Source organism: Vombatus ursinus, unplaced genomic scaffold (genome assembly GCF_900497805.2).
Source record: "Vombatus ursinus unplaced genomic scaffold, bare-nosed wombat genome assembly UNPS02014822.1, whole genome shotgun sequence".
Lineage (NCBI taxonomy): Eukaryota > Metazoa > Chordata > Mammalia > Diprotodontia > Vombatidae > Vombatus > Vombatus ursinus.
The window spans coordinates 13,986,406-14,012,891 of NW_020954600.1; the positions used below are offsets into that span (position 1 = coordinate 13,986,406).

Consider the following 26,486-nt stretch of genomic DNA (forward strand, 5'->3'; position numbering starts at 1 on the left):
GAATGTTACTAAGATGATAGTGAAGATCAAGGCATAACCTTAGAAGAGGACAATAGTGTCAAAATGGCTACATAAGGAGCCTCAAAGAAAAATGTAATTTGGTTTCAGGCCCAAAAAGAATTCTTGGACAAGCTTAAAAAGGATTTTAAAAAGCAAATTAGAGAAGTAGAAGAAAAATTGGGAAAAGAAATGAGTAATTCAAGAGAATCATGAAGAAAGAGTCAATAGCATGGGAAAAGATACACAAAACTTTACTCAGGAAAATAATTCCCTAAAAAATAGAATTGGCCAAGTGGAAAAGGAATTAAAAAGTTCATTAAAGAATATAATTCTTTAAAAATTGAATTGAACAAGTGGAAACTAATGACTCTATGAGACATCAAGATACAACAAAACAAAATCAAAAAAGTAAGTAAAGGAAAATGTAAAATTTCTCTCTGGAAAAAGAACTGATCTAGAAAATAAATCCAGGAGAGGTAATGTAAGAATTATTAGACCACCTGAAAGCCATGATAAAAAAGAAGCCTGGACAACATCTTTCAAGAAATTATCAAAGAAAACTGCCCTGATATATTAGAACCAGAGGGCAAAATAGAAATTGAAAGGATTCACCAATCACCACCTGAAAGGGATCCCAAGATGAAAGCTCCCAGGAACATCATAGCCAAATTCCAGAGCTCATAGATCAAGGAGAAAGCATTGCAGACAGCCAAAAAAGAAACAATTCAAACATCATGGAGCTACAGTCAAGATTGCACAGGATTTGGCAGAACTGGAGGGCTTGGAATATGATATGCTGGAAAGTAATGGAGTTAGGATTACATCCAAGAATCACCTACCCAGCAAAATTGAATATAAACATTCGGAGAAATAGACATTTAACAAAACAGAGGACTTTCAAGCATTTCTAATTAAAAGACCAGAGCTGAATAAAAAAATCTGACCTCCAAATACAAGATTCAAGGGAAACATAAAAAGGCAAAAAAGAAACAAGAAGGAGAAAACAAGAAATTCAATAAGGTTAAACTGCTTATATTTCTGTATGGCAAGATAATATTTGTACCTCAACAACTTTATTATTATAAGAGCAATTAGAAGAAATATATGTAGATAGAGTGTGGATATAAGGTGACTTTAATGGGATGATATCCCCAAAAACAAAATAAAGGGGTGAGAAAGAAAATTGCACTGAAAGGAGGAGGGGTAAATTGAATGGGGTAAATTATCCTACATAAAAGAAGCTTGAAAGAGCTATCATAATGGAGGGGAAAATGGGGGTGGGGAGTTGGCAGGTAAAGCTTAAACCTTACTCTCATCAAAATTGGTTCAACGAGGGAATAACATACACACTCAGTTGTATGTAGAAATCCATCTAACTCTATAAAGAAGTAAAAAGAGATGGGGATAATAAAAGGTGGAGAGGGAAGTGGTAAAAGGGAGAGTATATTGGGGAAGATGGAATCAGAAATAAAACACTTGTGCGGACAGAAAGGGTGGGATATAAGAAAGAGGGGGATGAAGAAGTGCAAAATAGCATGGAGGGAAATACACAGTAATTATAACTATAAATGTGAGTGGAATGAACTGACCCACCAAATAGAAGTGGATAGCAGAATGGATTAAAAAACAGAATTCTACAATATGTTGTTTACAAGAAACACATTTGAAGCAGAGAGATATACACAGGGTAAAGATAAGGGCCTGGAGCAGAATTATTATGCTTCAGCTGAAGCAAAGAAAGCAGAGGTAGCAATCATGATCTCAGACAAAGCAAAAGGAATAATAAATCTAATTAAAAGAGATAAAGAAGTAAATTACATCTTGCTGAAAGGTACCATAGACAATGAAGTCATATCAATACTAAACATATATGCATCAAATGGTATACCATCTAAATTTTTGAAGGAGAAGATGAATGAGTTACAGGAGGAAACAGACAATAAAACAATACTAGTGGGGGATCTCAACTTTCCCTTCTCAGAACTAGATAAATCTAACCAAAAAATAAAAGAATTCAAGGAGGTGAATAAAATTCTGGAAAAGTTAGACATGCTAGATCTCTGGAGAAAATTGAATGGGAATAGAAAGGAATATACCTTTTTCTCAACAGTATATGGTACCTACACAAAAACTGATCATACATTAGGTCATAAAAACCTTACAACCAAATGCAAAAAAGCAGAAATAGTAAACACATCCTTTTCAGATCATAATACAATATAAATTGCATTCAATAATGGACAATGGAAAAAGATGAAAATTTAATTGGAAGTTAAATAATATAATCCTAAAAAACAAATGGGTCAAAGAACAAATCATAAAAACAATCTATAATTTCATTGAAGAAAATGACAACAATTGAGACAACATACCAAAATTTAAGGGATGCAGCCAAAGTAGTACTTAGGGGAAGATTTATATCTCTAATTGTTTACATCAATAAAATGGAGAAAAAGCAGGTCATTGAATTGGGCATGCAATTAAAACTAGAAAGAACAAATTTAAAATCCCCAATTAAACACCAAATTGGAAACCTCGAAAATCAAAGGAGAGATTAGTAAAATTGAAAGTAAGGAAACCATTGAACTAATAAAACTAGAAGCTGGTTTTATGAAAAAAAAAACAATAAAATAGATAAGCCATTGGTTAATTTGATGGAAAAAAAGGAAGAAAACCAAATTACTAGTGTCAAAAATGAAAGGGGTTAATTCAACACTAATGAAGAGGAAATTAAGACAATTGTTAAGAGCTGTTTTGCCCAATTATATGCCAATAAATTTGACAATCTAAACCCACATAAATTAACAGTATTTCTATATATTACCAGCAAAGTCAAGCAGCAAGATAGAAAGAGAAATTCCATATAAAAGTACTGTAGACAACATAAAATACTTGGGAGGCTACTTGCCAAGACAAACCCAGGAACTTTATGAACAGAACTATAAAACACTTTTCACACAAATAAAGTCAGATCTAAAGAATTGGGAAAATATTAATTGTTCATGGGTAGGCCAATCCAATATAATAAAAATAACAATTCTACCTAAATTAATCTGTTTATTCAGTGCCATCCCAATCAAAATACCAAAAACTGTTTTATAGAGCTAGAAAAAATAATAACAAAATTCATCTGGAAGAACAAAAGATCAAGGATATAAAGGGAATCTAGGGGAAAAAATGTGAAAGAAGGTGGTCTAGTCGTACCAGAACTCAAACTATTATAAAGTGTTTATAAAAACAATCTGGTACTGGCTAAGAAACAGAGTGGTGGATCAGTGTAATAAATTAGGTACAAATTACATTATAGTAAATGAACATAGTAATCTAGTATATGATAAACCCCAAAATGCAAGCTTTAGAATCAAAAACATTATTTTGACAAAAACTGCTGGGAAAACTGGAAAACAGTATGGCAGAAGTAAGTATAGACTAGACCAATATCTCACACTGTATATCAAGATAAGGTCAAAATGGGTACATGATTTACACGCAAAGGGCAATACCATAAGCAAATTAAGAGAATTTATATGTTCAATTTATGGATATGGGAAGAATTTATAACCAAAGGAGATACAGAGAGCATTACAAAATGTAAAACAGATAATTTTGATTATACAAAATTTAAAAGTTTTTGCAAAGCAAAACCAAGTCAGCCAAAATTACAAGGAAAGTAAAAGGCTGGGGGGAATATTTGCAACAAGTATCTCTGATAAAGGCTTCTTTTCTCTAATATATAGAAAACTAAGTCAAATTTATAAGAAAAAGATCATTCCCCAATTGATAAATGGTCAAAGAATATGAACAGGCAGTTTTCAGATAAAGAAATCAGAAGAATCTATAGTGATATGAAAAAAATGCTTTAAATCACTATTGATCAGAGAAATGTAAATTAAACCAACTCTGAGGTACCAGCTCACACCTATCAGAGTGGCTAATATGATAAAAAAAAATGGAAAATGTTGGATGTTGGAGGGGATGTGAGAAAACTGGGACACTAATGCACCGTTGGTGGAGTTGCAAACTGATCCAACCATTCTGGAGGGCAATTTGGAACTATGCTCAAAGAGCTATAAAACTGTACATACCCTTTGATCCAGCAATACCAGTTAGGTCTATATCCCAAAGACATCCTCCCAAAAGGAAAAGGACCTATTTATACAAAACTATTTATAGCAGCTCTTTTTGTGGTGGCTAAGAATTGGAAATCAAAGGGATGCCCATCAATTGGGGAATGGCTACACAAGCCGTGGTATATGATTTTAATGGAATATTATTGTGTTATAAGAAATCACAAGCAGAATGATTTCAGAAAAAATCTGGAAACACCTACATGAACTGATGCATGGTGAAGTGAACAGAACTAGGAGAATGTTGTACACAGGAACAGCAATATTATTTGATGAAGAACTGCGAATGACAGCTATTCTCAGCAATAGAGTGATCCAAGACAATCCCAAAGGACTAATGATGAAGCCTACTCTCTGCTTCCCCAGAAAGGACTGATATTGACTGAATACAGACTGAAGCATACTCTTTTTCACTTTCTTTCATTTTTTTCTTTTATTCGAGTCTTCTTATATAAAATGACTAATATGGAAATGTTTTACATAATTGCACATGCATAACCTATATCTGATTGCTTACCATCTCAAAGAGGAGGGAAAAGCAGAGAGGGAAGAAGGGATAGAATTTGGAACTCAAAATTTTAAATAAAAATTTTTAAAAATTAGGGAAAAAAAGAATGCTTGTCTTTCTTCAAACCTTAGCTCAGCTTCCACCTTCTCTATGAAGCCTTCTGTGATTCTGTCCACATGTTAGTGTTGCCTCTTTCTTCAGAATCATTCTTCAATGTGCTTGTACCCTCCAGTAGAATGTAAGCTCCTTGAGGGCAGGCACTAGGGGTTTTTGTGTTGCTGTTATCGTTTGTTTTGTGTTTGTATTCACAGAGTACAGCACAGTGCCTTGCACATAGCAATCACTTAAATACTTGGGTGAATAGATGCTGAGAGAGTATCACCACTTTAATGTCCAGTTTGTTCTGGAACTGGAAACCCAGGATGGGCAGCTCCTTTGTTAGTCTCTCTGTGGAGTCGAACTGCTTGGTGCTCTAGCGGTGCCTGCCTCATGGGGGCAGTGTGCTGTCTCAGCAGCCAGTGGACAGCTATTCTCAGCTCCCATTTGCTGATGAAGATTGTAGGGGGGCGAGAAGGCTGGGGATGGTGGGATCCCCATGCAACAGGGGGTACTGTGACCTAAAGTGGTGCTCACTTGTCAAACAGAAGAAAGACCTTCAAGATGCCCCGGAATATAGCTTCAGAGAGGGTGGCATAGGTCTGGATGGATGGGAGAAGACAGCCTCAGATGGTTCAGTCTCACAGGCAGAAGAGTAAGGAGGCATCTTTTGATCAAAGGCTGTCCCTAACCTTTAAGAGGCCCCCTCACGAACCACAGGAAAATGGCTCCATCTCTGAAAATTACCTAAACAAGATCACAGTGATGAGAACTGCTGCCAGTTTCTTTAATCTTTTTTTTCCTTCTAATTACATCTGTATAAAATGATCACCATCAATGGTATCATCTTTGTGTAAAAACAAAGGCAGTCTGCCTCCAGGAATTGGAGGGGGTGGGGATCAGGAATCAAGGTGGGAGGCAGGAGGAGCATTTCCAGCGAAATTAATTTTTAGAAAACTGTGAGAGATAAAAGGAATCTTAGCCCTCCTCCTGTCCAACCTCTTGTATCAGCAGATGGGGAAACTGAAGTCCGGGGTGAGGAGATCACTTGAACAAGGTCATGGAGCTCATTAAAGTCAGAGCTGGGTCATGCATTCCAGCTCGGCTGATTCACAGGACTGAATGATCTTGCCACATACCTCTCACATGCTGCATAAATGTTGGGTGCCATCATCACTGTCATGCTATACATTCACTGCCACAAAGCAGTAAACAGAATGAAAGAAGAATCAGGAAGAGTGGACAAAGGAAGTAGAGACCATGGCGGGAAAGGAGCCATGTCGCCAATTCCACTCGCAAGTCAGGAAACTCCAAAAGATAGAGGCTGGGAGATTGATTCAAATCACTTGGCCCAGGCAGATTACATCCTACACTGCTGAAAGTTGCTTTTTGACTTTCTTTTATGGATTTCCTTTCTTGCATTTTATGCATTCATTCCACCCAAACTGGACCTTTCACTATCCCTTAACCTTTTCCTACCCTCTTCTACCTCTATTTTTGTAAAACTGCCCCCATAAATACATTCCTTTCACCCCCAGACCTGTTGAAATTTTTTAGCTTACCTGACAGATCTTCTTGGAAGTCATTCCTGATGGCCTGATGTGGTCCTTTCTAGGAATTTCTCATCCTTTTTAATCTTCCTTCTTATCAGATGTTATAGGCTGGACCTTATCCATGCACATATCTTATCCCCTTCTAGTTTGTAAGATCCTTTAGAGCAAGGGCTTGTGTCTTGTTTTCCTACCTTCAGTGCCTAGCACAGTGCTTTGCATGGAGCAGGCATTTATTAAACATTTATTGAATGGAAGGGGAGTTTTCTGGGAAAACAAAATGTTCTAGTCAGATCAAATCCACTAGATGGCAGTAGGTAATAAATTTGTTTTAAGCAGCTATTCCTCCCTTTCGTTAGCACTTCAACAGGAGTGCTTATTTATCAGCCGGTTAATTATTAACTAAAAGAAAATCCATTAAAAAACATTTGGGGAGGGAGATGGCCCTTGAAGCTAGTAAGCACATTAGTTGTTAAAATAAGTGTAGCTGCTGAGTTTGAGTTTCTGAAGCATACTTTGGCTGGCTCCTTTGTCAGGATTTACCGGTGATTTTGCGCATTCCTTCTAGAGGGAGAAAGAAAATAAATAGGATAGGAAGTCAGACCTGGAAGGAACCTCAGAACATAGAACATGGAATATCAGATCTGGAAGAGAGCTTAGAAAATAGAATATAAAATAATAGAGCTGGACGGAACTTTAGAACAGAGTCTCCAGAATGTAGGATGTTAAAGTGGAAGGCATCTTAGGTTATAATAGTAATGGTTCTCTAACTGTGATCTGGGGGTTGCTGGAGGTCACAAGATGCTTTCAGGGGGTCTATGGGGTCAAAATTATTTTCATAAAATATTAAGATTTTAAAATTCCTAATATAGTAAATATAAATAGATATAACTCTCATAAACAGAAGCTCTTTGGTGGGGTCCTCAATAATTTCTAAGAGTTTAAAGGGGTCCTTTCACCAAAAAGTCAGTGAACTATTGGAATATAGACTATTTGAACTGGACAGATGCTTAAAACATAAAAGAATTTTAGGGCTAGAAAGGATCCTAGGATATAGAATATTAGAGCTGGGATGGGATCTTACTGGAGTATCTCCATAAGGCTATCCCCCCTATCCTTCATTTATACTTGCAAGTTGGGTTGCAAGAGGACTACCAGTACCTCAGTTTCTAACAGTAACCCTATGGATAACTATTCCCATTAATGATCAGCCAGTAGACTCAACTACCTCTTACTAAAGGTATTTACCCAAATGATAGAGCAAGAATAGCTGGTACAAACCATTCAAGGGTATACTCTCTCGCAAATATACATAGAGTCACAGTGCGGGATGGAGAGTGAGCACAAGGCTAAAGCACAAGGGTATTTCCTACATATACATGTAGGAAACATATATAGCTAAGACAACTTACAACTCTAGGACTACAGAGGCTCTATGTACTTTCTTCCTTGGAGAACATTCATGAAGTTCACATATGATTTTGGTAATGGATGGGTTGATGGATTTGGTTCTAATCCAGCCTGTTTCTGCACACGGTATTATCACTTTTGTTAGATGGGTGGCTTAGCTGGGCTTACTCCTTATAGGCCATTCCCTGAATGGGTCACTTTGTTGCTAGGTTTGGTTGGGTAGGGTTGGAGCTAGGATTAGACCATCAGAGACTATCCTGCTTATCTTGCTCCTCAGAGACCATGCCATCTCTGCTAGACAGGTTAACTTGCTAGATTCCCCAGGATTACTCTTCAGTGGACAGCTATAGTCCCTACACCCTCAGGTGGGTTGCAGTAGGGTGCTATTGTGCTCTTCCAAGACATAGATCCTTAGCTGGGGCTTGGCAGAAACCACTCTAGTTTGACCCTCTGTCAGGCCCTGTGACTGAGGTTTATAACCTCCCAGGTAGAGTGTGGAAAAGGCATAGCCTCTCCTTTCAACAACTATTCCTGCTTCAAGTCTGGGATCCCTCAGTGAGGGAATTTACCAAAACTTATGGTAACCATGCAGGTATATTTCCCAAATCTTCATCTCTGCAGGCTGGGCCACAAACAGAAAATGTCTATTTGCTGAAAAATTACCAAACAGTTCTGGAGATTCAGAGTTTCCAAGTTTAAAAAAAAAACCAACTCCAAGGTTTTCTCTTTAGTCTACGCAAATAAATGTCTGGGAGAAAGGCTGCTTGTGCCCAGGGAATGAGCTCATTACCTTTGCTGGACTTTTCATATGCAATTGAGCTGCTCAAAGGTTCAAATGCTTGGTAAGGTAGGCAATGTGGGCAGCTAGGTGGTACAGTCAGTGGATAGTGTGCTGGGGCTGGTGTCAGGAAAATCTGAGTTAAAATCTCACCTCAGACGCTTACTAACTATGTGACCCTAGGCAAGTCATTCTACCCTGTTTGCCTCAGTTCCCTTATCTGTAAAGTGAGCTGGAAAAGCAAATGGCAAAACACTTCAGTATCTTTGCCAAGAAAATCCAAAGTGGGGTTACAAGGAGCTGGACAGGACTGAATAAGAACAAAAGTATGAGATGCTTCATTTACACCTGAAAGGTCCTCACCCTTATATTTCATGGTCTCTTTGCCTCTCATAATCTTTAACACTGCTGAGCCTTAAAAAGGGATTATACTGAAGTTAGAAAATAGAATATTCTTAGAGACCTAATTCATCCTTTCCTTTATAGAAAATAAAAATGAGCCAGGGGCAGCTAGGTGGCACAGTGGATAGAGCTTTGGTCTTGGAGTCCAATTCCATTTGAACTGAGTTCAAATACGGCCTCAGATACTTGACACTTACTAGCTGTGTGACCCTGGGCAAGTCACTTAACCCGAATTGCCTCACCAAAAAAAAAGGCAAAAATAAAAATGAGTCAGTATGGTATAATGAAAGTTCTATGGAGACAATAGGGAATCAAAGAACCTGGGTTTGAATCCTGGCTTCACCATTTACTACCTGTGTGACTTTAGTCAAGACACTCCATTCCCTACCCTCAGTCTTATCATGTGGAAAACAGGGGATTAGATACCTCCTGGGCAAATAAATGGTACCATAGTGGATAGAGCCTTGGGCCCCAAGTCAAGAAGACTCATCTTCCTGAGTTAAAATCTGGCCACAGATACTTACTAGCTGTGTGACCCTGGGCAAGTCACTTAACCCTGTTTGCCTCAGTTTCCTCATCTGTAAAATGAAATGGAGAAGGAAATGGCAAACCACTCCAGGATCTCTGCCAAGAAAACCCTAAGTGGGGTTATGAAGAGTCAGACAGGACTCAGTGACTCAACAACAAACAAGGTACCTTCTAGCTCTAAATCCAGAATCCTCCGCATGTCCACATTTAGCCAACTGCCGATTTCTGGTTGTTTTTATCAACAGCATATTCATTCCCCACTACACCCACACCCACTCTCTGGCTTCTACACACACAAACTGGGGAATTGACTGAAATGTACTCATTAAGCCTAGTAGGATGATAAATTGTGCTTCTGTTTTGTTCCCAAGGCAAATGGAAGAGTAGATTTTGTTTCTTTTTTAAACATCATTTTGATGTGAAAGCCCCAAACAAGTGGCTTGAGAACAGAAACATCAATCCAGGCATGAAATCACAAGTTGCTGATCAATAATAGATTGGAATATCTGGAAGATGAGAGACAGACCTATTCTTTGCCTTTGTATAGAATAAGTACACAAAGGTGCCTGACTTAAATGTCAATCAAAAGTAGCTAATGGTCTTCTCAAACCCCACACTTCTGAGGAGTTTTCTGAGTTTTGTTTTTCTTTAAATTAACCTGCTCGTCCTTGAGAGCAGTGAGTTAAAAATTCCAGAAGGATTGCCTTTTTATAGCAAGGATTCAATGAGGGGAAATTCCAGGTATATTTTGGTTTAAGGGACTAAGACTAAATTTGCTTGAAACTCCAAGGAAATTGCCTTTGGTACAAAAACCCCTGGAGAAAATTTGATGCACCCTATGTAAAAAAGGGACACTTAGACATTTTGTCTAGACCCTAAATGAATAACCTTGTGCACTGAGGGAATAATAGAAGAGTATTCACTCAAGACCATCTGATTTCTCATTGAAAGGGTAAGAAGATAACTTCCAGTCATTCCCAGGACTCTAAACTCTGGATGGAAAATTGGGTCTTTGTAGAGACTAGGTTTTCCTTCTAAGACAGAAAGCTTGATTTCTTCTCTTTTTTCAGTTCATCAAAGCTCAAAGTCCTTCTGTGTGTGGTCCCAGAGTAGAGGGGTGCCTTAGTGAAAAAGAGAAGTTCTTCCTGAACCAAGTGCAGTTTTGTTGTAGTACTTGGTACCCAACTAAGCCCAGAGTAGAGGGGTCCTTCCATGGGAGGGGGAAAGAATAAGGAATCAAGACCCCCATCTCCCAGACTAGTGTTGCTTCACAAGCACAAAATCAAAGTGGTTTGGTTTCTCACCTTAAGTGTGAAGGAATGAATGCCTTCTCCTCAACCCTGGATCCCTAATTCCTCTGGGGTAAGCCCCACGTGCTTAGGGAGCCCTGTCAGGGACCAGGTTTTCCCCCTGAGAAGGGACTTGATTTTCTTTGACTTTTCTTTGTTGTTTTTGGGTGAGGGGAGGCCTTTTGCAAGTATCAAGGTAGATGGCTAACCTATTAAGATTTTCTAAAAAATTATATTGGTATCACCATGTATTTGGGAAAAAGTTAATCACCAAATTATATTATGTGCTGTGACACACAGATTTTTTCCAAATGTTCTTTTGTATAAGGTACTGAAAAAGATGTTAAAAAAGGATAATGTAGAACCTCACTAGAGAGCTATTTAGGATTTGGGACTGTGGACTTTGATAAACACACTCTGGTATATTTGCTGAAAATAGCAAATATTAAACTTGGGGAAAGGGAGAGAATTTAAGAGTGGTGTCTCATACACTTACTTTACAGAGCCCAGGACATCTCAATTGAATCAATCAGAGGTGTAACAAAGACTAGGTATTTCTATTGAACTAATCAATCAGCCAAAGGCTTTAAACTAAGTGTAAAAAATCTTCAATCAATTCAGAAGTCTTTGGAAGACATTAGGTACAATGTGATGATGTTGCACAGGTAATGTGTTTGTTAAGCTAGGTTTAGGAGACTTGGTCATGCCCATTGAGTTTTGTATGATGCTACTGCAGCCAATTTAGAATCCAGGGATTTGAGATTCTAGTAGGTTTGGGTGGAAACTTACCAGTCAAGCCACTGGGAAGAAATCACTGAGGGAGGATGGAAAGAGACCTAGTCCTGCCCCCTTCCCTGGTCTCAGTCTTGGTCTTCTCTTCTCTACATTGGCTGGAAAAGGACTTTGTGAGATAAAAGGTTTGGGAGGATGTTGTAGTTTCCATCAGTATTCTGGTAGTGTTCTTTAAAAAGCTGACAGTAGTGTCTGCATCAAGAGACAAGGACAGACTGGATGCAATGAGAAAAAACAGTTTCAAGGTTCTCTGAAGAGCCTCAGAGAAAAACTACCATATTCCAAAAGGGAACATCTGGAACACTGAAGCAAATGGAATTTTAGGAGCTGTGAGTTATCCCTTTTGCCATCAGTGCTCTAAGTTAGAGTCCACTTTCCCTTGGACTTTGTATGTACTTGTAGGAGAGCATGCCACAGAATTTTTGGGGTGGTAAGGGTAAGGCATATTTTGTACTAATTGTTCTTACTATCTCACCTTAGTAAGTACTCCTGTCTATAAGTAAAGCCTAGCTAGTTAATTGCTATCAACTGATAATTGGGAGGTGAGGAAAAGAAGTACTATTGTAGGGGTTTGTGAGCTATATTACTAAAAAAAAAACACACCACCCTCACCTCCTGGAGACCTCTAGAAGAAGCAGTAGCTAACCTTTGGGGACCTACCTCCCCCACACCAACTCTAGCAAAGATCTAAAAAGTGTACAAGGCTAAATAATGATTTTAAAAATTCAATGATAACCTATAATAAGTGATTTCATCCACCCCAGATCAGGTAGAAGCCCATGGGCAATAAGGATAAGGGAATAAGGAGAAGGAAAAGAAGGGAATTAGCATTTACATAGCATCTATTACTATGAGCCAGATATTATGCTAAGTGCTTTTTATAAATATTATCTCATTTGATCCTCACAACAACTCTGTGAGGTGGGTGCTATTCTTATCTCCATTTTATAGTTAGAGAACCTGAGGCATACAGAGGTCAAGTGACTTGTCCAGGGTCACACAGCTAGTAAATATCAGGATAGATTTGAATTAAGGCCTTTCTGCCTCAAGGTCCAGCACTCTATCCACAATGCTACCAGCTGGTGCTCAAAGGAAAGAAGATAGAAAAGACAGAACCTGCACTTTGGTGATCAAGCAGGAAGCTCCCTAGAGAGACCAGAGACCATCCAGAGATAGATATGTGTAATCTGCAAGACTCTATGTCCCAGGGAGGCAAAAATGGAGGGTTCCTCTAAGCCACAGGGCTTTCAGGGGACCTCAGAGAGGACCAGAGGCAGCAGCCGTCAGCCCCAGTTTGGCAGTGCTCAGACTGGGACACTCAGGGCTAAAGTCCTTAGCACTTTTTTTGGAAATGCCATGAAGGGCACTGAAAATCTGTCAAACTTGACAGGGAAACAGGAGAGGATAGGGAAGGCAGAGCAAAAGGGAGGATAATGTCAGGGAGGAAACAGTCACAAGCAAAACAAAACTCCTGATTCTGAAGGGGGAACTAAGAAGGGAAAAAAGAGAGAGAGAAATAAAGAACTAGAGATGAAAGGGGTGCCCATCAATTAAGAAATGGCTGAACAAATGAGGGTCTATAAATATAATGGAATCCTACTGTTGTGTAAGAAGTGACCATGGAGACAATTTCAAAGCATTCTGGAAAGCGAGGACTGATGCCTATATATGATGGACATACATTTAAATGTGGGTCTCTGTCCATTTGATACATATTAGATATATGTTTATGTAAGTATGTATATACACACATATAAATGTGTATATATGTGTGTGTATATACGTGTATATATACATATATGTGGAATATAGATTCCTAAGGGGTGTACATAAATACACAGATATATGTGTACCTATGGCATGTATATATATATTATATTGCATAAATTATACTCACACACATACACAAAATAAATATGAGGTGATTTTGACAGGGAGGGCAAAAGCCTCTGGAGGAATGAGGAAAGGTCACACGTAGAAGGTGACCCTGGAGGCATGAAGATTCTGAGCAAGAAGCGATCACAACTAGAACAATTTATACAATGGCAAAACCAGTTTTGAAAGCAATGACCAGACACGTCTCCTCCAGAACACCTGTAATGAAGCATATTCTATCCACTTCTTGACAGAGAGATCATGGAACCAAGGAGCAAAACGAGACGTTGCTTTTGTATGTGGCCACCATGCATATCTGTTTTGCTTGAGTGTGCTCGTTTGTTACAAGGGTTTTTCTCCTGTTTTTAAATTGGGGAGGGGGAAGAGGGAGGATAGTAACAGAGGTTGCCCCCCCAAAAAAATAGACGAGAAGGAAGGCTAGAAACACCAACAAGCAGAACAGCTTTGAAAGTGACACGTTGGGGGAAAATATGGGGGAGGCAGGGATGGTAATGCCCAAGAAGAGAAAAAAGAGGAACTTGAAACATTTGCCTGAACAAATGCTTGAAAAAATGTTTAAAGTGTGTAGAAGGTGGTTCAGAAGGAAGCGCAGACAAACAAGCTAAAACAGCCCCTGCTTTTAAGGAGCTAACATTACATTGGGGAAAACAGCATATATATACACATACATGCATATGCATGCATATATACACACATGCACACACATAGCAACATGTGTCAACACACGTGTGCATATACAGATACATACATATATATGTATATACACACGTGTAATATACACGTGCATGTAGGAAATATACCTAAGGGGGAGATACGTGTGAACATGTATGCACACACACATAGGTGTGTGTATATGTATATATATGTGTGTGTGTGTATATATATATACATACACACACATATACATACACACATGAACAAACACAAAAGATAGAAGGTGATTTTGACAGGGAGGGCACTAGCCTCTGGAGGGGCGAGGAAAGGCCACATGTAGAAGGTGACCCTTGAGGCTTTGAATGATTGACCAAAATGGCTGCCTGAATGGAGGCAGGCAAGCCCATTTCGCACATACTTATTCCTGCTGTTTGCCTAAGTGTGGGCACTGACTTTTCTGGTATACTCTCTTTCTCTCTTTCCTATTATCTTTGGAATTCTGGTTGACTTTTTGTGTCGTTCTGGGGTGGTTGGAGTCACTTTGTGAAGTCGTTTGATTTTCTCATTGGATCTCTTGATTATCCAATGGCTAGCACAGTGCCAGGTATGTGGCTGATGATTAATAAATGCTTCTCGATTAATTGACTGAACATGACCACATGCTTCCTCTTCTCCAGTAGGCTGAGCCTCTTGCAACAACCATGTGAGATATAGATAGTGCAAGTATTATTATCTCTATATTACAAATGAGTAAACTGAGGCTCTGAGAGGTAAAATGCCATACCCATAAGCAAATGGAAAGGACTTGTCTAGCGCAGGATTCAAACCCAGGTCTCCTTCTTCAGGTCCATCACTCCATCCATTAGGGTACCGCTCCCTCCGCAGTGGACTGATACATAATTCTTGTTTTATTACATGACTATGATTATTTGTCCAGGGTGAAATTCAGGGCTGCTTTCATGGACCTGTGCTGAGGGACATGGAAGTCCAAGTCTGACAAAGAGGATTCTAAACTGCCAGTAATTAACAAAGAGAGCAAGTGCTTCATGAATGTTTGTTGAATTATACTGAATTGGCCAATCAAAATGTTTTAGATATTTGGAAAATGCAAGTGGATCCAATAGATAGGGCCCATTCCATGTTGCTAGGTAAAAACAAAACCTAGCCACACAGATGGAGACAATAATTCTAGCAACACTGACATTTTTATAGCATTGCATGCATATCAAAGCACTTTCCCATCTCCAGCCATCATAAAGCTCTGCAAAGCTTGACGGGAGAGCCCTCTATATGTGGTAAGGATGGCACAGCAGAGAAAATATGCCAACACTTCCAAAATTACTGTGTGGCTTCACAGCAATAGAAATCAAAATACTAATGGGCTATTCTATAGAGCTAAATAAACTCCTAACAGCTAGGTGGTGTAGATAGGGCGACAGACTTTGAGTTGGGAACATTCGAGTTCAACTCCCACCTTAGACAGTTCCTGCAGCATGACCTTGGCCAAGTCACTTACTTCTTTCAGCCTCAGTTTCCTCAACTGGGTTGTTATAAGGACTGAATGAGATAATAGCTGTAAAAGTACTTCCTTAAAGCACCATATAAACTGTCATCTATAATTGCACGGACAATCAAAAGGAACTTTGCTTAAAAAGTTAAGGGAGGACAATGTACTCTGTCTGACTTTATAATATGCCACAAAACAGTAATTACCAAAACTGAAATTGGTCAAGAAGCAGAAAAGTAGATAAATGGAACAAAGGAGCAATTCTAAAAATATTAACATCTTTTGTGTTCATGCATGTCCAACAATGAAAAGAACAAAATAATCAAAACAAAAAGAAAAGCGATATATTGGAAAGCTTTCTAACCCCAGTGCTCAGCAAAGAGCCCAGTGCCTAGTAGTTGCTAATTAAATGCATGTTATTTGATAATTGACAAAAGTCTGACATCCAGAATCTCTATGGAATTGATACACATTTATAAGAGACTCAGGCAGTCTCTAAAGGGTAAAGGATATGAATACACAATGTACAAAAGATGGAACACAAATTACATCTAGTAACCTAAAAATTATTCGAGCCTTCTAATAACTAAATACAAATGAAACCCTCATAGTTAGTAAAACTAAGAGGGACAAAACAGATGCACTCATACATTGTTGGTGGAATTGTAAATTGGTGCAATCTTTTGCAGAGTATTCTGGCAACAACTCCAGAATCGATCATATTCTCTGACCCCATGATCCCATTTCTGGAAAGCAATTAAAAGAAAACAAGACTGAACTGAACAAAAGCTTTTTCATTTGGGGCAGTGAAAAGGTTGGAAACAACATGTTCAATAGTTGTGAAAAAGGCTGAACTAATTGTGGTCATGTAATAGGATATCTATGACAGATTAGGAATATACAGAAATATGGAAAGATTATTTACATATGGCACATTGAAGGAAGATCTAGAAGAGCAACCCATATACACTGATTACATTGGCAGATGTAAAGGGACAAGAAGATCGGAAAGAGACAAAATTGGATAAATTGTTAAAAATATTTTTATTATAAATGGTTTTGACCATATGGTTTTATTAGGAACTTTAAGAGATTTTCTTCTTTGTTTTGTTGAGGTTAAATTTAAAATATTTCCTTCTACCCCCACTCCAATTGTGGCAGCCCTACCTACTAGGTTTTATAATAGCCTAACCTTTGACCCTGGTGCCATTGAATCAGATTAATTATTTCTAGTCTTCAGAAGATATGGGTGGAAGTTATAAGAGCAGATTTTTGGGTGAAGTGACACGGTGGGTAAAGCACTGGGCCTGGAGTCAGGAAGACCTGAGTTCAAATCTGGCCTTAGACACTAGCTGTATGACCCTAGGCAAATCACTTATTCCCTCTTGTAAAATGGAGATAATTAATAATAATAATAATAATAATAATAATAATAATAATAAGCATTTATATAGTCTTACTAGGCAGAGGACACTGTGCTAACCTAATATTTAAAAATATTATCTCATTTGACAAATATTTCATTAATAACACCTATTTTGCAACATTGTTGTGAGGATCAGATGAAATATTTGTGAAGCACTTGGCATAGTAGGTGCTATAGAAATGCTTATTTCCCTTTCTTTCCCTTTCATGTAAGGAAAGACTTGCTAATAATAATTAATTAATAATAATTAGACCTATCCACGAGTGGAATGGGTTACCTCAACATTTGGGGCTTTGATGGCTGTTTGTCGATTGTGGTGTAGAGGGAATTCTTGTGCAAGTATGGGTTGGCCAGAATAGGTTCAGATTCCTACCAACACTGAGATTGATCCTGTGGGTAGATTGGGGCATGAAATCAATCCATATTGGGTGGAAACACTGTTTGTGTATGACCTATTGAATCAAAGCACAAAGACTAAAATTTCTTGAAATATCATCTGGTAAAGGGATAACAAGTTTCTTTCTCAATCTTCCCTTCCTGACCCCCCCACCCCCAAATATATGGAATAATATGGAATAATATACTTATCAAAATCCGGAAAATTTTGCTACCTCAGGGCACTCATTGTGTTTGGAGTATTGGGTTTTAAACTGAACCATCAAGTCAAGGAAAATGTCTCAAATCCAGGAGTTCTGGTAGTGGGGATGTTGCCCATGAGCCCCAAGAAACCATTACTTGAGATCTCATCTTCCAAAAAAAATTACAGATGTGCATTATAAACAACACAGTAGAAAGCATGGCACAGTGGAACAGTCAGTGCTTTAGGAATTAGGAGTCCCCATGTATGGGCATATTGTCACATTGTCTCCCCCAGTAGAATGGGATTGCTTCATTTTGTCTTCGTATCCCCAGTGCCTAGGACAGTGCCTGGCACTTAGTGGGTATTTAATAAATACTTGTTGACTGCTTGACCCAGGGCAGATAAGTCACCTATCCTCTCTGGGTCTCAGTTTCTTCATCTGTAAAATGAGTAGGGGTTAGATGAGATGATTTCTAAGGCTCTTTCCCAGTACTAACATTTAGGAGTACAAATTAATGAGTCTTTCTGAATGTAGAACCCATGGCTAGGAATAGAGTACGCGCTAGAATCTTTCTAATGAAAGAATGAACTTTGGCATTTCCCAAAAAAATTGAAAAAATATAATTGACTAGAATTGACTTCAAAGATTTAATAACTCTTCCTGGGGAAACAGGGAGATACAGCTTTTTGTAAAAATTATATGAAAAAATTCAAACCTGTGGTAATGTAAAGGCCGAGGACATTTACATGTCCGTGAATTTTACATGCATTCATTATCACCTCTAACATGTCCAGAGCTCAGAGATTTCATCCCAAAGCATAAATATTTAAATTGCACAATTGTTTTTTAAGGTTCTATTTGACATACAGGATTTCCAGGCAAATACCAGTTGGATAGAAAGTAACACATCTGGATTGACAGAGTGGCACTGATGATGTAATAGCATTAATAAGCAAGGGAGAGAGTTAACTGACTTTATCAGACCAATACCTATTTGTATGAAAGGCTGAGTTTCTTTGGCTCTTTTTGCGTTCACGTTAGTTGACTGCCTAGCTAAGATTAAATTTACACACCACACATCAATTTTTCAATAAAGTCTTACTGTGTCTACAGTGTCTTACAAGTTGACTTAGTTCTTAGTCCATAGCAAATTGGCCACTGGTAGAAATATACAGTATATACACATGGAGATTATAAAAATACATTTTATTTATATCTGATTTTTTTTAAATAACAAAAAACACTAACATTTTGAAAAATCAACCAGTTTACCAAAAGGTTCCTCGTTATTCTATGTGGTCTGACCAAGATAGATATTTGAAGATTCTACCACCCATTCATTATCTCTGGTATCATCTGGGATGGGTTCTTTGTCTTTGAAACAAAAAAATTGCTCAGTTTTAAAAGACTGTGTGTGCTTTGTTAGTCTGAACCTTTCTTTCCTGTTCTCTCAGATTTTAGACATGGCCCCCAAGCTGACCCAACTTTAACTTTTCATCTCAGTTAAAGACCAAAGAAACTCATGCAGAGAATGAGGTGATCAGATCAGATAAAGAACATATATATGGCTGTAGCTGAATGGATTGCAGGGTGAAGGGAGGCCATTAGCACAGAATTCAACAGATGTCAAGTACATCCATCCCCAACACTGGGGACCTCTGCTACTGAAGCTGCTTTCTCAATGAAGGAACCCAGAGTATTGCCCATGGTCAAGATGTTACTTTATTTGATTTGACGTGGGGAAAATGAATTCTGGACACGTTCAGTAGCTCACGGGGATGATGTGTCCCTTACAATGAGCTGAAGAGGTCAGATTCCCTACCAGTGGTGAAAGGGGATTATTAACATTAAGCACACCATGGTCAGCAGTCTGTAATTTTAGTAAATACCAGCCCCTTCCCCCCAACTCCTTGCTTCCACCGAACAAGATGATTTGGTTAAATTCATACGCTTGTTTTCATTGCTTTACATTGGACATAAGTCAACAGGTTGCCCATATTCCAAAGTTTCTACAAACATCGGCTGGGAATTTGAAAGTCTGCAGATTCACATATCCCGTTTTGAACAGACATCAATCAGAGTTTTATTTTGAGACACCTGGCAGCATTTACTGAACAGCATTGTTCAAGAGAGCTGGAAAGCTTTATGATAAACAGAGGTTTCCTTGTGAAAGTAGATGTACCTATTATTCCAGGAGAGAGAGAGAAAGAGAAACAGAGAGAGATGGTTGGTTCTCAGGCTACTTTCAATGTAGGGCAAAGAAAACAGACTCAAATAACCATTTTTCATTTACAGAATTCCCAAAAGCACTTTGCAGCAATTCTCTCTTCTTCTTCTTCTTTTTTTTTTTTTGTTAGGTCTTCAGCACAACTCACAATGCATTCTATTCTCCAAAGGCCAACACTTTTTCAGATGCTCAACAGGGGCCTTTAAGAATTTGGCAAACACCAATTAAGCCGCCACAATCAATCTCCTCTCCCATCTTCTCTGCTTTCGGGCCATTGTACGCTTAATGAGAAACCAAGTCGGGACTATTTACAAGGGCAATTGTTTGGGGAGAACCAGAAACATAAATTTCACTTGGCCTTGAGCATGAGCTTGAAATAAAAAGGGCTGAAGTTACTTGATTGGATTCGGTTTCCCTTATCCCAAGTTCAGAGATGATTTTATTTTATTTTATTTTTCGTTTAAATTTTGCTATTGTTCCAATGAGAAAGAATGCAGTCTGGCGTTTGTCCTCACCTTTTTATCACAGAAATACAGATTGAGCATGCAGAGGTCATGGTAGTCATGTCTGGATTTTGTCCTCTCTCTGGTTACTTATGAAATATGGCATTGAAGAGCAATCTATCAAATAGCATCTCTCATGCCTAAGGCTTCTCAGGACATACAATCATATTCCATGGATTTAATGTATCAGCGTATCAAACACACAGTCGCCAGGCAAGACAACCTTGACTGGCCAGCCTAATAGACAGGTCAAGTACTTTGCTATTCAAGGAGTTGCTCCACTTAGCAGAAACCCCAGAGTTCAACTTTCCAGGAAGTGATGGGTAAGACAGAAATCCACCCTCTCTCCCAAGTCCCAACAAACAAACCAAAGACACATTTCCTTGTCTCTTTGTAGGCTTCATGGTTTGGAGTTCAATGGCTACAAGAGTGGAGAACTCCTAAGTGTTAGACCTGGAATTCAAACATGTCTGTTTGTTTCTTGGCCAGTTTAGCGACCTCTTCCCGAATAGCCTTCACCAGGGCTGCTGTGGAAATGTTGGTCAGCGGAGTGTCAGAAGTATCATTCTCTGCCAGGCTCTGCTGAGATGCTGCCGTGGAGGCCAGGGGGGCCTGTTCCAGACTTGGGTGCATGTTGGTGGGCTGACTGTACTGCCGGGGGAGTCTCGAAGGGGATGTCTGTTGGTAGCGTGACCGGGGATATGCCTCTATGTAACCTGGGAGTGGAACCTAGATGAGAGAGCAGGATAAGACGTTACCAAGGTGAATTTTTATACCCATAGAAATCTAAATGAATTGACATGATCTGGAAATAGGTTGTTTGAGTTAAATGGATTTCTCAATTGTTTTAGATTAAGCTTGTGTGGACAATATTTGTAAAATGCCATGTTACAATAAAAATGAGCATAAATCACTCCATTTTGCTTTTATCCACCCTTTTTTTGTGAAGCTAAGTTTCAGATGCTTGTAAGTCACCCGATTTTAAGTCACAAAGTTACTCCCCCCTCCCAAAGGTCACCCTACTTAAGGAATGTCACAAAACTAATTCCTCTCCCTCTCACCTCAGTATCTCCAGACCCCACCTTCCATAGTGAGAAACCAGATGTCACAATCCCTATAGTCCTGTTTTTCCTGTTTTTTTCTTCCTCCAAATTGTATATTAACTATGGGAAACCAAGCTTCTGGGTCCTTGGCTATGGAGAGCCTTGGACCTGGTTTGTTTTGCAACTGCATGCATTGCCAAATCAATCACTGCCTTGGATGTAATTAATCACTCAGTTTCTTTACACCATTGTGACACTTTGCAAGGCCCATGGTTCTGAGTTCAATGGCTCCAAGAATCTGCAAATTTTCCTGCCTTAGTAAGTATAATGAATGTAAATGGTAAATGTAAAAGGTAAAAGGTAAATTCAATTCAATTAGGCAAAAATTCATTAAACATTTGATGTGTACTAAGCACTATAGGAGGGTAGGATAGGGAAGAAGAAAGATAGAACAACTCAAATGTCTATCAACTTGAGGTGGTGAAAGTATTATTCTGTGAGTTTTATGGTTTTGCAGTTGAGAAAACTGAGGCTCAGAGTAGTTAAATGCTCATCTGATTATGCACTTAGTAAGTGACAAAGCTCCAAGTCTAGTCCTCTTTCATACAGCCCCAGACTAATGACTTTATGAACCCTGTGAGATGAGTTGGACATTAGGAAGTATGTGAAGGGTTTTCCCCTCTTTGTACTAAATAGGCTGAGACCATGACTGGAGATGGGATACCTGGATGGCCCAGTGATTTAATTATAAAAGACAGCTTCTACAGTGTTCCTGAGACTCAGTCTTCTTATTTGTCATAAACCAGCTGAATCTTTAGAAATATCCCACCTCCATGCCTTTGCTCACAGTTCTTCCCTCCACCTGGAATGCTCTTCCCCTCCAGCTCACTATCAAGATTTTCCAGTAGACGCTGGATAGGCAAATTTTTTCACCTTGGTCTGCCTCCATTTCCTCATTGGTAAAGTGGGCACAATAATAGCACCTATCTCCCAGGATCGTTGTGGGGATCAAATGAGATAACCCAACCCCATCTTAAATGTTAGCTATTATCATTAGTATTATTTGGTGTTTTAGGGTTTGTATTTTTTTTTAACAGTTAAACATGTTTCATTGATGCCTGTTGTATTTACATCTCAGTCATTTGTGAAGGAAAAACAAAATGAAACGTCCAGTTCCAGATTGAACCCTTCCTTGTAATAACAATTTAAACAATTAGGGGCAGCTAGGTGGTGCAATGGACAGAGCACCAGCTCTGGAATCAGGAGGACCTGAGTTCAAATCTGGCCTCAGACACTTGATACTTACTAGCTGTGTGACCCTGGGCAAGTCACTTAACCCCAACTGCCTCACCCCCCAAAAAAGAGAGAACCAATTAAGCAAAAACATCCAATAGAGTGACCACATCGGAAGATGTCTGTGCTGGTCCATTACATCCTGGTTCTCTCCTGTCTTTTTATCATGAAGGAGTTACGTGTTGTGAGTTGTTCTTTGGGACCTTTGTTAGTTTTTCAATTATTTTGAATTTGGTCTACCTGTAGTGATCTTTTCATGTACAATGTAGTCATTGACACCTTATGTGACAGTGGAGCTTCTGTTCAGAGGATGTTAAGGCCTCCTCTCTCCCCCCAAATCACTTTCTATTTACTTTATACACAGTCTATATTTGTACATTTGTGTACATGTTGTTTTCTCTCGGTAGAATGTAAGCTCCTTGAGGGCAGGGACTATTTCATTCTTGTTTTCATTATCTTCAGTCTTGTTTTTTTTTTGTCCAGATTCTGACTGGATTGTCCAGATTGACTGGATTCTAGCTGCCTAGAGGGGAAAATCCTACCCATGTAGATCTGCTACTGCAACTTGTATTCTTAGAGAGAATGCCTGGGGCCAATGAGATGACCTGCCCAGGGTCATACAGCCGGCAGGTGTCAGAAGTGCTTCTTGAATCCAGATCACCCTGATTCTGAGTCCAGTTCTCTACCCACTGTGCCACAGTGTCTCTTGCCTGGTACATAGTAGGTATTTAATGCTTACTAACTTGAATGGAATTGAATGTCTCATCTCTTCAATGTTGTGAGGACAGAAAAAAGTGCTTTATTTTTCTTTGTGGTTCCCTCAGCGCCCCACATACAGCAGATGCTCAAAAAGGCATGTCGAATCCAACTAAAACAGCTAGTCATTGGCTGACATGTAGACCAAATATCCAGATGATGGCCCGAGTCTGTCACCGGATACTTGGATGTGTAGATACAACCATAGTGTCTAATAAATCTTCAGTTGTGACCTGGCCTCATTTACTTTCTTTTTAATACTACCCACAGTAGCTTAGACAGAAAATTAAAAAAAAAAAACCAACTTCCTACAAGCTACCCTGCTAATAGGCACTGTTCACTAGGTAATTGGATGTGGTAATTGTGCTCCAGGAAAGAGCCTTCTTAAACTAGAATAATCATCTTCCACTTAATTAAAAACAATGAAAAAGGACACTGGCTCATTTTCAGCTGGAGAAGGACAGACCCAGAGTGGTGGATTCAGCCAATCAAAACAACGAAGCTGGGGTTTTCCACAGGGTCTGGCTCTCAATACAAAAGTATGCTGTCATTATCAAGCGAAGGACATCTGCATGCAACTCTCATGCCACCTAGGACCCTTGCAAATAAATATAAATGCGTGCTATTATTGTTATCAACCAACTGATCAATAAACATTGAGCATCTACTATGTACAGGGACTGTACTAGGCACTGGGGATAGAAAAGAAAAGAAGGGCAGCATCTCTACTTGTGAGGAGGGAATTTACATTGTGATGGGTAAAGTACTTTATAAATCTTAAAATACCAGGTAAATGTGAGCTATTATTGTTGCTGTTGTTTTACACAGAAAAGGTTTGTTTTCCAGAGATATGAAGGTTGGATTGGACTGGGGAAGAGGAGGTGGAGCGTTCACTCTGAAGGAGACTGGGATAGCTTAGGCAGGGGGTCATGATGGTCTAAGTTAGGGCAGGTACCTAGGAAAAGAGAGAGGACTAGTTAGGACAGATGTTGTGGGACGGGAATTGACAGGTCTTGGCAGATGAACAGGTATAATAATAATAACAATAACAACAATAATCATAGCTACCATTTATATAGTGCGTTATAGCCAAGTGCTTTAGATAACATTTTCACAACAACCCTTCCAGTGAAGTAGGTGCTGTTATCATCCCTATGTAACCTTATTGAGAAGCTAGACAACACTATGGATAGAGTGCCAGATCTGGAGTCAGGAAGACCTGAGTTCAAATCCAGCCTCAGACACTCACTAGCTGTGTGACTCTAGGCAAGTCATTTAACCTTGGTTTGCTTCAGTTTCCTCATCTGTAAAATGGGGATAATAATAGCGCCACTTCATAGGGTTGTTGCAAAGATCCAATGAAATAGTAATTGTAAAGCACTTAGCACAGTGCCTGGCATGTGGTAAATGCTATATAAATGTTAGGTATTGTTATCAATTGCTATTTCATAGATAAGGCAACAGATGATATAAGAGAAGTGAGGGGAAGGGGAGAATCCAAGACTGATCTTTAGGTTTCCATCATGGGAGAGGGTGAATGGTGGTACCATAGACAGAAGCAGGGATGTCATGAAAAGGAGGAGAAATAGATTTAGGAGAAAGAGAAGAAGTTCCATTTCAGGAAAATGAGGTCAACAAGCAGCACAGTCTGCAGCAGGGGGCAGCAGTGATAGGAGGGGAAGGGTTAATCTCCTTCACCCTGGGGTAAACGTTTTCCAGAGTCCTTGGCCTGAGTATGATAGCAGCTAGCCCCAGACCCTTACTCCTGACGGATGTTCCTTCCTATCTCATTGAATTGCTACATTGGCCTTTGATTTTAATTTTCATCCCCATCTCTGGGTCACAGACTCACAGAATTTCAGAGCTGTTAGGAAACTAGTCTAACCCATGCAAGAAAATGAATTCCCCCTGCAACATGCCTGATTGTTCACTCGGCATTTGCTTAAAGGTCTTTAGTGAAATGGACCCCATTACCTTCTGAGCCAGCCCATTCCTGTCAGCTCTACTGGTCAGGAAGTCAGGACGCTGTGGGAGTCCTGCATTCTCACCCAGCAAGTTGCAAAGATATGTCCCTTTGTCACTGGCCTTTTGGATTAACCCATTTTGGCTGACTCACTGTTGACCTTTTTAGGACAGAGAAACATCCTTGCCCCTCCCCTGGCCCAAATAGGTCCTGGTCCTATGGGGCTGAGCACCAGATGTCTCAGCTAGAACTCTTGGGATTCAGTATCATGCTACACATTCCACCGGACAGAATGGGATGGTGGTTAGTAAAAGAGTTATTTTCCCACAAGTTCAGTGGAAAGAGCTCTGGGCTTGAGATCAAAAGATTTGGATTTGAATCCTGGGTGTACAACTCACCGGTTGTATGATCTTGGGTAAACTGCTTAACCTTTCTAGGGCTCAGCCTTCATCATCCTTCAAATACAGGTAATCATGCCTGCCATTTAGATGTCACTGACTTGAAACATTTATTAAGTACCTACCGTGTAGCACGAACTGTGCTAAGAGATACAAAAAGAGGCAAAAGATAGTCCCTGCCCTCAAGGAACTCATAATCCAATGGGAGGGGACAACATGCACACAAATATATACAAAGTAAGCTATATGCAGGATAAATAGGAAATAATAAACAGAACTAAAAGATGGATCACATCTCATGAGGAGGCCCTGATTTGAGGCATTAAAAAGCCATATCAGAACACAAGGTGTCCTAGACTGAAGACACCAAGTACAGCAAAGAAAACAGAGAAGTCAGCAAGAGAAATTGCTTATACACAGAAGAGACCACAGAAGCTTATGGTGTGGAGATGCTGATAGAAGCTGAGCCCAGTAGACAGCTCTGCTGTTGATGTGGGGAGCTGATCTGATTGAAAAAATGTTCTACTGTTTAGAAGGGTTGACTGGAAGAAAGGAGAATTCTTTGCTATAGGTGAAGAACTGGCTGGGGAAAAGACCACTTGCTCTCTAGTACTGTTTACAGCTTGAGGGGGGGAAACTCCTCAAAAGTTTGCCCATGTTGCCCACTACTTTAATCTATAGCTTGAGATGGAAAACCCCTCAAAGCCAACAAAGAGCAAGATCAGAATAGCTTTACTAACCCCACGATTAAAGGGAACT

At 39.3% G+C, this 26,486-nt stretch overlaps 1 protein-coding gene across 1 annotated transcript in view; it reads right to left on the bottom strand.

Moving 5' to 3' along the window:
* Window positions 1–19,248: 19,248 nt before the first annotated feature.
* Window positions 19,249–26,486, bottom strand: part of KIAA1549L (KIAA1549 like) — a 178,549-nt gene continuing 171,311 nt past the window's right edge. Inside the window, exon 21 of the mRNA XM_027837754.1 lies at window positions 19,249–21,003. Coding sequence (XP_027693555.1) covers window positions 20,722–21,003 — 282 coding nt within the window. The 3' untranslated portion in view covers window positions 19,249–20,721. The remainder of the gene's footprint in view (window positions 21,004–26,486) is intronic.